Genomic DNA, 12,998 nt, shown 5'->3' on the forward strand with positions numbered 1-12,998 from the left:
GCCCCTACTAAGCTCGAGCTTGTCACGATCCAAATTTCTTACCTTCGGGACCGTGATGATGCCTAACATTGTACCCGCTAGGCAAGCCAAAGTAACAGAATATTACACCCTTTCCCTTTAACCTCTTATAATTATAGTTTAGCAGAACTAAATACACGGAAAATGAAAGCGGAAGTATATAACTAACTATTTACAATATTACTATTAACGAAAACATAAGTCAAAACCACCCAAAGCAGGTGTCACAACTCACGAACTTTCTACAGACTACTACAAATACCGGTCTGAAAGAAAGGATTACATTTGTCTCGAAAGTAAATAAAACAGAAATGAAGTAAGATAGAAGGGGATGCCAGAGCCTGCGGACGCCTACATGACTATCTTGGGTCTCCGAAATGCAGTAACAACAACCAACCTCTCGATCAACCACTAGCTCCGAAATCTGCACAAGAACTGCAGAGTGCAAAAGCAGTACAATCGACCCCATGTACTGGTAAGTGCCGAGCCTAACCTCGACGAGGTAGTGACGAGGCTACGGCGGGGCATAACAACATATATATAGATGCAACAGTTGATACTAATATATATATACATATACATACATACATACATACATACCTGCAACAGTTGATACTAACAGAAAGGAAATACAAAATGAAATATAACAGTAACTCCCATTTAATAAATACGGAACCCAGTCTTCTACCGATACTCAGCTATAACCAATCCTTAAAAGATTTCCAACACTACAATAATGAATTTCAACATAAAAGGGTACATAAATAACATTTGATGCGGTGCGCATCCCGATCCCACCATATAATCACTAACCGTATCCCAACAGTCCACCCTTATTACTCCTCAACACATATCACCCTTATTCCTCCTGTTGCGGCGTGTAACCCGATCCCACATGTCCACCCTTATTACTCCTTGTTGCGGCGTACAACCCGATCCCACCGGACAATCACATTCACCCTTATTTCTCCTGTTGCGGCGTGCAACCTGATATATATATATATATATATATATATATATATATATATATCAACACCAATCATAAAAATAAAGACAAGCGTTTCACAAGTTAACTCAAATCCCCCACAACACTTATACCTCAACCCACACAATGAAATATCACTACGATTATGAAACTTTACTAGTCGAAACTACACAACGAGACCAACCAAAGTGTGCCATGAAGTACCAATAAACCAATATAAGCCAAGAGGGTAATAAAAAAAATGAAACAAATAAATACTTTAATAAGGAGAACAACAATTAATATGAAGCAATTAGACATGGAAACATTTATGAGAAAGTAGCAATTAAGACAGGAGAGCAATATATAAGGATACGGGGAAGGGAACAGGCTAAAATGATAATTTGGTGGCGCACAGGTACTCGTCACCACACCTATACGCCGCACACATGGAATTTCATGTAGCAAATAAGTCGGCGATTCCTAATCCCTCAAGTTAAGGTTAGATCAAATACTTACCTCAAGCCACCGGGTATTTCGAAGCTCAACCACCGCTTTAGCTCTCAATTCCATCATCAATTCACTCATATCTAGTCATAATTAACTTAATAACATCAATAAACGCTAAAGAACTCAATCTCAATGCATAATTATAGGGTTTATAATATTTTCCCCAAAAAGTCAAAACCCGGCCCCGGGCTCGAGGTCGAGCACTCACCGTAAATAAAGTGAATAACGACTAGTTTTTGGATAAGATATCATAGGAGAATATTCTAGTGGATATCTCTGTATCTGTACTATTAGGGTGTTCTAGGTATATATTCCCCATAAATAGAAAAAGACACAAGGATATGGGACATACGATATTCACTTGTAAGAAAATACATTGACTTTATAGAGAGAATCTGACTTTATTGCAAGCACACGAGAAATACCTTTTTACTAAGATTCTTCCATAACTTTCCACTTGATGCAAGAACTACTTGAATATTCGAAGACTTATCAATCATTTATCATTGTCAGAAGGAAGATCCACAAATCTCACCCTTTTTCGGGTGATTCGCATGTTCTTATTTACCTAAATGTCATTCATTGTTGTTTGTTATTATTTAATGCTATCTTCCACTTGTTGGGTCATTGAATATTGTTAGTGTTGTCCACATTTATTGCTATTCCGTCAAATATACATATTATCTACTACAAAATCGATGATCTTGTGCTTTGAATATTAATATTAATTAAGATTGACTTTACTTTATTTAAATCTAATTGGTTGAACCCGGATCTAAATTTTGGGTCAAACACAAGAGACAAAAAATGCAAGAGATGAAATTCAGGTTAAAAAACAACTCAATCTTATTGTCAAGAGACTAATGTAATTTTCTTATCCCGTACACAGTTCGTTGATATCATTTTTAAATATGTTTCAGACACCTTTAATACTTGAAAACTATATGTAAACTTGAGCATTTATATTTTACTCTATATAATATTGACCTGTTGAAACTTCATTTAGTATAGAAGCTTCTATTTTAATTAGGAAATAAAAAACGAAAGTACATATAAAGCTACTAACATATTGATAGTAGAAGCAGTTTTAGTACTTTATAGATGTCTAATTTCTATAATCAAAAGCCTTTTTTTTTTAAGTTTTTGCTCTAAAAATCGAATTTATATTCCAACTAATTTAGGAAAAGAATATCTATTGGAAAGAGAGATTTATTTTAAATATCTCACATAAACTGAGTTATAGCATATTTTGCTAAGCTTCTCCTAGCAAAAAGTGTTTTTTTTTCCGAAAGTTGAAGTGCTTGACCAATGTTTTAAAAGAAAAAAAAGTATTTTTGAATAAAAACAGAAACCGTTTTGGAGAAGTAAAAAAAGTAGCTTCTTTCGAGAAGAATTATTTTAAAAGCAATTTTGAAGAAAAATATACTTAGAAGTACTTTTTCAAAGTTTGATCAAACACTAATTACTATTTAAAAATAATTTTTAAATTAATTAATCAAACACACGGCTTTTCACAAAAAAATTATTTTACCTTGGCCAAACAGGCTGTTAGGTGAGGATTTGTTTGCTCACCTACTCCCTTCACCAACCCCTAGGCTGGGCCCACAAACTCAATTTTCTGTTGAAACTAACCGAAAAGAAAAGAAAAATAGAAGGTTGGTGAAACAGCTTCCTATATAATTGAGACACCAACTTCATGTAAAATTATTTAAAATATCGTTTTAGTTGAAAAATGAATTTATATGTAAATACCATTATATAAAATCCCCCAATCACTACATAAATTTCTTACCAAATCCGATTACCCGCCCAACAACTCCACGTCCGCCGTTCAAATTCACCGGAAAATGGCGTCCGACGTACCCGCAACCACAGCTAACTTCTGGGGCGACATGCCGGAGGAAGAGTACTACGCCTCTCAAGGCGTACGCAACTCAAAATCTTACTTCGAAACACCCAACGGCAAGCTCTTCACTCAATCATTTCTCCCACTTGACCCAAATATATCTCCTAAGGGCACTGTTTACATGACCCATGGCTACGGTTCCGATACCGGTTGGCTATTTCAGAAGATATGTATTAATTACGCTACTTGGGGTTATGCTGTTTTTGCTGCTGATCTGCTCGGACATGGCCGGTCCGATGGGGTCCGATGTTACATGGGAGATTTGGAGAAGACTGCTGCTTCTTCCTTGTACTATTTTAAGAGCGTGAGGAATAGCGATGAGTATAAGCATTTGCCGGCGTTTTTGTTCGGGGAATCAATGGGTGGGTTAGCTACTTTGCTTATGTACTTTCAATCGGAGCCAGATACTTGGACCGGGTTGATCTTCTCCGCCCCGCTTTTTGTCATTCCTGAGCCTATGAAGCCTTCTAAGGTATGTTACTACTCTTTTTGTTTAGTCGTTTGTCAGTAGTTTTGGATTGATTTGCTAGATGGATATTTATTTGCCGTGTTGTACCATATTCTTATCGCTATATAATCCGTGCGACTATATAGATCGTATTGTCATGACTTTCCATATCATCATGCCACGCAGGTGTCATTTGGCATATATTTTTTATATATGGAAGGGTTACATAAGTTAGGGAAAAGATATTGGCGGAATATTCTAGAACTATAGAGAATTTCCTTAGAAAAGTTCTAGACATTTATGCATTTGTAGGAAGGTTCTGGAGAAATATAGATGTTTCCTTAGGTAGACCCTAGAACCCTATAGAATTGTTAGGAAAGTCCTTAGTAGAATCTAAATGTCTAGAATATTCTAGAGAAGAGACTTAGTTGTAAAATGAAAGTATTTGTAGAACAATTATTATTTACATACTAGCTTCTAGGTGATTAGTATAAATAGGGGGCATTCATTTGTAATTGATAAACCAAGCAAACAATTCAAGTTCTCTCTAATACAAAACTTCCTTTAAGAATTCTCTTGTGTTCTTTCTTCCATTCTCTTAGCGATCTTGAGTGTAGTAAGACTGACTTGATATAGCAAGAACGTGAGCAAATTGTGCAAGATCATGAGCGAGTTGTCAAGTGTCGCACGTGTACTTAGTTAACAACTAAGGACGTGACAACGTGGTATCAGAGCAAAGGTTGGAACTAAGGGAATGACGAACATCGGAGAAGTTAACACTGCCAACACCCAAGCCAACGTCATCCAGGATGCTACTGGCAAGAGCGGTCGTAACAAAAAGAGGAATACCACCAACAAGAGTCAGGAGGTGCCACCCGGGGTTGTGCCAAACGAGAGGCTTACATCCCAAGAATGAAGTGAGCGAGGATGAAGTGGAGGTACTGCCGGAGGACGTCTCGCTCGGTAAAGAGTGGGTGATGAAGGTGAGTGTGGGGATGAACGTCGTCGAGATCTTTGGCCAATGCTTGGGGAAGGTGGAAGGCACCCTTAGAGTTCTTAAGGGACATACTCTTGAAGAAATTGAGAGCATCCGAAATGACTTACAGGGGCGTACGCAGGTCGAGATGGAGCTAAGGAAAACCATCACTACCTTGGAGTGCGACTTATGGAGGCATTGAGCATTATCGATGCCATGAAGACAAAGATAGAGTCGTTCGAGGAGCATCCTGAAGCTAGCTTGACTGAGGCAAACAGTAATGTTGTTGTGACGAGGGAGACCAAGATCGAGGCTCCCAAATCGCCAATGTTCAAAGGTGTTCGTGATGCACAAGAAGTAGAGAACTTCCTTTGGCACTTGGAGAACTACTTCAGGCATGGCAATGTGAGAGACGAAGAGGCCAAGATCAACACTGCTATGTTGTACCTCTCAGAGATTGCTGCGCTGTGGTGGCGTCGAAAGTATGCTGAAATGGAAAAGGAGCTATGCAACATTGAGACGTGGGAGCAGTTCAAGAAGGAGTTGAAGAAGCAATTCTACCCGGTGAATGTGGTGTATGAGGCTAGGCGGAAGCTAAGGGAGCTCCGACAGACGGCCACAATTCAGGAGTATGTGCACGAGTTCACTACCTTAATGCTGCAAATCTCGTCATTATCCGAGGAAGATTCACTCTTTCACTTCATGGATGGGTTGCAAAATTGGGCAAAGCAGGAGTTAAGAAGACATCAAGTAGCCAATGTGGACGAGACCTTAGCGGTAGCCGAGTCACTTGTTGACTTCAAGATGGAGTCTACCAAATCCAGAGAAGGCAATGTCGAGAGGGGTGAGGGAGATCATGACAAGGACAATGGGGAAAGGCATAGCCGATGTATACAAGGGTAATGGCAAGGGGCCGAAAAACAATAGCGAGTACGTGCCTAAGGGATGGTGCTACTTTTGTAAAGGATCACATCGGGCAAGTGAATGCCCAGAGTTGGGTAAGCTTGCAACAATGATCGGGAATTTTGCTCAGGGACACAAGGGTGACACACGAGAGACCGCTTGCATTGGAGGGATGCGCTTGGAATCTAAGCCGAAAGTAGGAGATTCCAAAGTCTATCTTGGCGCCATGCAAATAGAACATGGTGGTAGCAAGAAAAGTTGGGCGGATATAGTTGAAGGGGATGGTAAGTTACAAAATGATGGCATACTATCAGACTTAGATGATGCACCAAGCAGAGGGGTCAAGTTTGCTAGCAAGGATGGGACCACGGAGGGTAGCCAAATAGGGAGTGAAAGCATAGACCCGATGCTTGAGAAGCTTCTGGACTTGGTTGAGTCATGGGGAGATTCAGGCCAAGAGAAAGGGGAGGCATCAGATGGGCGGAGGATCGAGACCATTATTGCTAGCCGTCCAAAGTACAAATGGCATAAGAAGAGAGGTGACCAGTACCTTGTGAAATGAGAAGGCAGACTGCTTCATAGAGCATCATGGGTAATGGACAAAGATCTCCGATGAAGCCAAGGCGAGGTGCGCACATACGTGTCGATGCTTTGTGTCGAGGGCGGCACAAAATTGGGTGGGGGAGAGTGTCATGACTCGCCACATCATCATGCCACGTAGGTGTCACTTGGCATGTATTTTTGCCATATGGAAGGGTTACATAAGTTAAGGAAAAGATTTTGGTGGAATATTCTAGAACTATGGAGAATTTTCTTAGAAAAGTATTAGACATTTATGCATTTGTAGGAAGGTTCTAGAGAAATATAGAGGTTTCCTTAGGAAGACCCTAAAACCCTATAGAATTGTTAAGAAAGTCCTTAGAAGAATTTAGACGTGTAGAATATTCTAGAGAAGGGACTTAGTTGTAAATATGGAAGGACTTGTAGAATAATTATTATTTACATACTAGCCCCTAGGTGATTAGTATAAATAGGGGGCATTCATTTGTAATTCATAAACCAAACAAACAATTCAAGTTCTCTCTAATACAAAACTTCCTTTAACAATTCTCTTGTGTTCTTTCTTCCATTCTCTTAGCGATCTTGAGTGTAGTAAGGCTGACTTGACATAACAAGAACATGAGCAAGTTGTGCAAGATCATGAGCGAGTTGTCAAATGCCGCACGTGTACTTAGTTAACAACTAAAGACGTGACAGTATTGTCTGAACAGCGATGGAGAGAGGATTTTTGCTAAGGGGTTAAAAAAAGGTTAAAAAATTAAAAAAAGAAAAGAATTGTAGCTAGTGGGAATTGAACAAACAACCTATACCTATTTATTGGGCGGGCTGGGACGGGTTGAACGGGAAAAAATTCCAGCCCGCCCCTTTATCGGGCTGGTTAGCGGGTTGGAAATTTCGGGTTATTTAGGGCCCGTTCGGGTTCGGGCTTAAAGGGTTCGGGCGGGCCGGGCTACTGTATTTTTTTTTTAAAAAAAATTAAGTTTTGTTTTTCTTATTCAATGTTATTGATACTTAAGTATTTTGCAAACTTTTAAGGCATAGAATTAAACTTTGAAGTTTAAAGTTTAAAGTTTTAAATTTGAAATTTGTATTTTAAAATTATAAAATTGAATTAGAAAGTAAGTGACTACAAAAAATTATTTAATAAGACCAATAGGCAATATGTAAGGAACAAACTCCGAACGCTTTCATTTTATATTTTTAATACTTCAAATTAATTTGCAAGTTCTTTTTTTATTTTTTTATTTTTGAACTTGCAAATTAAAAGTTTACAACAACTATAAAAAAATAAGAAATAGTACATCACATATTTTGCATTATTTTTGTAAGTTCTTCCATGTCAACATGAGGTTCTACATTTCCAGCATTGGTTGAATCAGAACCATAAACTAGGGGTGTACATAGACCTGATTGGTTCGAATTTTACAATTACCAAACCAAACCAAACCAATTGTGTCGGATTATTAAATCTAAAGACCAAACCAAACCAATAAAACTCGGGTTTTTCACTCTCGGTTTTTCTCGGATTTTCTCGGATTCTGGTTATTCGGGTTTTTTCCGGTAAAATCTTCGTAGAACAAAATATATAAAATGTGCTCAAAATATTTCTTTAGTCCTAGTAAGAAACAACTATATAAAGTATTTTCTAAGAAAATAATACAACATATGAGATATGTCATGTCATTATCCTAAAATATTCAACAATAAAGACAATAAAATTATGTAATATAAATATTGCTAATTAAAAAGCCATAATAAAAATAAACATAATCTAAAAGTGCTAAGTCATGCTAAAATAAATAGACTAATAAGAGAGTATTAATTACATGATTAAACGCTAAAGAAAAAATAAAAATAGGTTATGCATTTTTATCTAAATTATTGCAAAACAAAAAATAGATATTCAATACATTCCCGTTCGTAGTATTGAATTGAATGTCTTTTGTTAGTATTAGTATTGATTTGATTTTGGTTTGGGCTTTTGTTAGCACTATTTAATTTACTAATGTTTATGGCTATAAAACTTAGTAAATTAAATAAGAACATTCAAAAGTTCTAAGTCCAACCTTGAAATAATACCTCAAAAGATAAAATTATCAAATCTTTTAAGAAATATTTATAAATTACATCACAATAAGTATATTTATATATTAAATATATCTAAAATTTCTATATATGTTACGTCGGGTTGGTTTGGTTTCGGTTTGACTTTCTTTAGTTAAAATCAAACCAAACCAATTATGATCGGGTTTTGTTTTTCAATATCAAACCAAATCAAACCAAACCATAGTCGGGGTTTTTTTCTTGGTTTGATTCGGATTATCGGGTTGGTGCGGTTTGTCAGTTTTCTTCGTACACCCCTACCATAAACTACTATATCTCCAATTTCTTGGTCCTCCTCTTCGTCTACCTCGGCACGCCCTTGATTTCGCCGTTCTGATCTTATCCAATCTCTGAAGCACATTAGAATTTCCAGAAATATGTGTAAAGATACTAGAAGAACCAACACCATCTCTTGATCTTTTGGAAGTTTTCTTACTACCACCTCTACTAGTGCACGCTTTTTTGGCTGCTCTAAGTAAATTCATTATGTAAATTAAATTAAGAAATTAAATTAATAATTCTAATTAATAAAATAAGTGTACACAAAATAAGAGAAAGTGATGGAACGAGTGTACCGGGATTTCGGATGTCGCACTAATTTTGATATCAAAAATCCAACTTCAATTGATAGATCGAAACTTGATAGTTGATACTTGATAGTACTTGATACCACACTTTACTTGAATACTTGATAGTTGATAACTTGATATTTGATAATAATAATTTTGTAATGGCTAAACTAAATAATTAATGAAACTTGAAATAATAAATAATTGAGAATTTGAGATTTGAGAATTTAAGAACAATAATATCAAGAGAGAATTGAAACTTGAGAGAGAATTAGAGTAGTAAGAGAGTGAATTGTGAGAAAAAATGAAGAAAAAGGAGGGCTATTTATAGGTTTTAAAAGGTTAAAAATGTAATTTTTTTAATTATTAGGGGTGGGAGGGTTATATTTTTAATAGGGGAGGCCGAAATGACCATTTCTGCAAAATTTGGTCTTTCCCCGACGGTCATTTCTCAATTTGACCGTTGGCAACAGTCCAATTAATTAAAAAAAAAATTGAGCAACGGTAACCGGGCTGATACCTGGTTGCAGCCCGTTAACAACCCGTTAACGGTTCACAGGCTTAGCGGGTACAGTGCACCGTTAACCAGAGCATGTTCGTCCAAAACCCGCCCCCAATCAACCCATCCCAGCCCGCACAATAAAGAACAGTAACGGGCTGAAGCGGGTTGAAATCGGGTCAGCCCGACCCGATTAACACCCATAAAACAATCTCACAATGATTGAACCCCTTTACCACTAAGACATGTTTTTAGGCTATATTAAGTGGATTCAAAATATAATATATAGAGATAAAAAATAAATATTCGAGCGAAACCCCTTCCGCTCTAAATTCGCCCCTCTGTCCGATCATACTTTGATGATATATTTTACATAGTAATCCTTCCTAGATTCACCATAATCTCCAATTTGTTGTTAGACTTTAATAAGCTATGTGCGGGGACCCAAAATTGTTACCCCAATTGGGTCAATTTGTTCAAATAAAATTTTATGAAATAGGCTCACAAGCTCGGCTAGTTACATACAAGAAATACTAAGAGATACAAATCTGTCAAAGTCCAATGAGGTCTCAACTAACACGCCCACACTCATATATATATATTTAGCAGAAAGTCTAGCGAGTCATGCCAATTTTTGTGAGAACATGATGGTAATGACTAATTAAAGATGTAAAAGTTAAATAGTTTCTATTTCTAAATTAGAAAGGTTCAATCTTTCTCTAACGGGAAGAGAGACAGAAATATAGCTCCTATTTTTGTTACTCCTATTACCAATCAAAAAAACGGAAAAATATTAGAATAAGGTGACTAATTCTGTAATTCATATTCTTGACAGCCCTCTTCATCCGCAATTTAAACATAGATTTATTTTGTTATTTTTTTCTATTAAAAAAAACCATATGTCTCTTTGGGAATAGATAAAGAACCTATTTCTATTTCCATATTTCTCTTTGATTTTTGGAAGGTATATATGATATCCATAAGCATTTCTGTTCCTGCCGTCGTAGGCAGGGGCAAACCCCCTTCACCCAAAAACTACACTGTGTATATACGGCAAATATGTTTTTTACCTCTATGTATTATGTTTTGAATCTCCTTCACATAGGTCATAAGCATAGCTCAGTGGTCAAGAGGATTCACTCCTTTGTGAGGTCACTAGTTCAATTCTCATTGGCCACAATCTCTTCTAATTTTATAGTTTTTTTCTTTTTTGAACCCCTTAACGGAATGCCCCAACCACTGGTTGGAGGCTCCCAATATTTCTGGCTAAATGTTTCAGATATTTAACGACTTGATCCCCTTTATTTTTCTCTTTCCGTGGTGCTTACTTACCAGGCTACCACCTACATGAATAGGACTGCTACATACACTTCCGACCCAAAATTATACCTCCTTTTCGGTTTGGTCAATTTGATCAATTTCTCAGTAGTAATTTGGACATATTAACTCACATTTTGAGAATAGAATTTGGATTTTAGAAAGTTTTTATTCTATAAATAATAGGAGTAACATGATATACTTTGTTTGACCAAAAAGTATGAGATATTTTATTAAACTAATTAAATAAGAAGATAGAGGGTAAATCGTAGTTAAGGATAATCAATTCTAAATCTGAAATGGATAACATGAATAGAAAAATATAGTTGAGTACAAATGTTGGCAGTAGTTATGGCCGGATTTAGTAGTATGAAAAAGACCATACATTAAATAACATTAAATGGCGATAAAACGTAAATAAAGGAGAAGATTTACCCAATTTTGAGTGAGGCGGATCCTATTTCATTTGATAACGATGAATGATAGACAAATACAAGAATCTTAGGACCCTTTTCGGATCTGATGGGGAGTGTGGGATAACAGATCATCTAATCTCTTTAGAGAGATATATTTTTATTTTCTAAAGATAGAGAGTCTGCCCCCCTTTAGAAAAGTCCTCTCTTCTTATTTATAAGGAATATCCCTAAAAAACCCTAAAAAGGCACAATTAGAGGGAATATCTAGTAGAATATTCCCTTTGAAGATTCCAAAGCAAAACTAGTTGTTACATCTATATATACTGCTCGACCTCGGCCTTGTTGGTGATCAGTGCTCGATCTCGGCCTTATTGATCACTGCTCGACCTCGGCTAGACAGCTCAATTTGATTCGTATGTTATTCATGACAATTGTCTCCGCATGTCGAATTTCTCTGATTTGATTTTGACCCGTACATATTTGAAAATCATGACTCAAATTCCTTCATTTAACCCTTTGGAAACAAAGGGGATTTAATTCTCGGAGGAGGGACTATCAATCATCAGAGCTTTACTTTTTAACGTGTAGGTACATTTATTCATGTATGGGTTGCTATTTGGATTTGCTGATACGTGGGCGGCAATGCCGGACAACAAGATGGTGGGCAAGGCTATCAGAGACACTGAGAAACTGAAAATAATCGCAAGCAATCCCAGGAGATATACCGGGAAGCCAAGGGTGGGAACTATGAGGGAGATTGCCAGGCAGTGTGAATACGTCCAGAACAATTTCCACAAGGTCACTGCTCCATTTTTGACAGTGCACGGGACATCTGATGGTGTTACATGCCCTACAGGCTCGAAGTTGTTGTACGAAAAGGCAAGCAGCAAGGACAAATCCCTCAAGCTTTACGATGGAATGTATCACTCGTTGATTCAAGGGGAGCCTGATGATGCTGCCAATCTTGTTTTAGCTGATATGAGAGCTTGGATTGATGAGAGGGTTGAGAGGTATGGTCCAAAGTGCAATGGCTCTGCATAATTCTCTTCCACTTGAACTCTGTATTCTTTGGTGCGTGACCCCAAAATTTGGTGGGATCAGTGGACACATTTGGCGAACTATATCATTTTAAGCCAAGATATATTCAGAAAAAGAAATGAAAGTTAATTTTATATTGTTATTGCGCCTGGTCTTCTAATATTTTAATTGTTGAAAATGTGATTGGGGTGGAGAGATAATGGTAGGTATTGGAAGGAAGGTATTTTTTCCAGCTAAAACGTCCTAATCAACATGCCCACAAGACCATGAGCTATGTCGTTTTCAGTTACCTACTACTAAGATATTATTGATGAAGGAATCTTTGTACATTTCAATAACAGTTGGCACTAGGGGTGTCAACTGGGCGGGTTAGGTGGATTTTGGGAGGGTTAAAATGGATTGACTCAATAAAATCAGCAGGTCATTTGACCCGCACAAAAGTAAGTTGGGCTGGGCTGGGTTAAGTTGAGCTAAAATTTGGGTCAAAGCCCAACCCACTTAATTCTTACCAAGCTTTAATTATTGTATATTATTTTCTTATCTATTGTTTAATTATCAAATAAGACTTTTTTCTTTTGTCATGGTCGTATATAACATATCAAACAAAAAGAAATTTAAAGATATTTTAGCAAAGTTATTCATGGTCCAATTTGGGCTCAGTCCAACTTTAGATGGCTGAAAGGAGTTGGGCAAGATGGGCTGAGTTCAATAAATGGATGGGTCAATGAACAGCCCAACCTTGGACGGGTCGAATGTTTTTAGGCTCAAAT

The 12,998-nt window shown here is 37.0% G+C and overlaps 1 protein-coding gene across 1 annotated transcript; it reads left to right on the top strand.

Moving 5' to 3' along the window:
• Positions 1–3,147: 3,147 nt before the first annotated feature.
• On the top strand, positions 3,148–12,370 carry LOC104226620 (caffeoylshikimate esterase). The gene is made up of 2 exons (XM_009778956.2): positions 3,148–3,870; positions 11,779–12,370. The coding sequence occupies exons 1-2, from the start codon at positions 3,340–3,342 to the stop codon at positions 12,229–12,231; spliced, it is 984 nt and encodes a 327-aa protein (XP_009777258.1). The 5' UTR covers positions 3,148–3,339; the 3' UTR covers positions 12,232–12,370.
• Positions 12,371–12,998: the final 628 nt, after the last annotated feature.

The sequence above is a fragment of the Nicotiana sylvestris genome, chromosome 3 (assembly GCF_000393655.2).
Source record: "Nicotiana sylvestris chromosome 3, ASM39365v2, whole genome shotgun sequence".
In the NCBI taxonomy this organism is placed as follows: domain Eukaryota; kingdom Viridiplantae; phylum Streptophyta; class Magnoliopsida; order Solanales; family Solanaceae; genus Nicotiana; species Nicotiana sylvestris.

Bases quoted from the DNA above. Each gene is read 5' to 3' on its own strand.
- LOC104226620 (XM_009778956.2), top strand. From the start codon at position 3,340: ATGGCGTCCGACGTACCCGCAACCACAGCTAACTTCTGGGGCGACATG. The intron at 3,871-11,778 runs GTATGTTACTAC...TTTAACGTGTAG, and splicing joins AGCCTATGAAGCCTTCTAAG to GTACATTTATTCATGTATGG.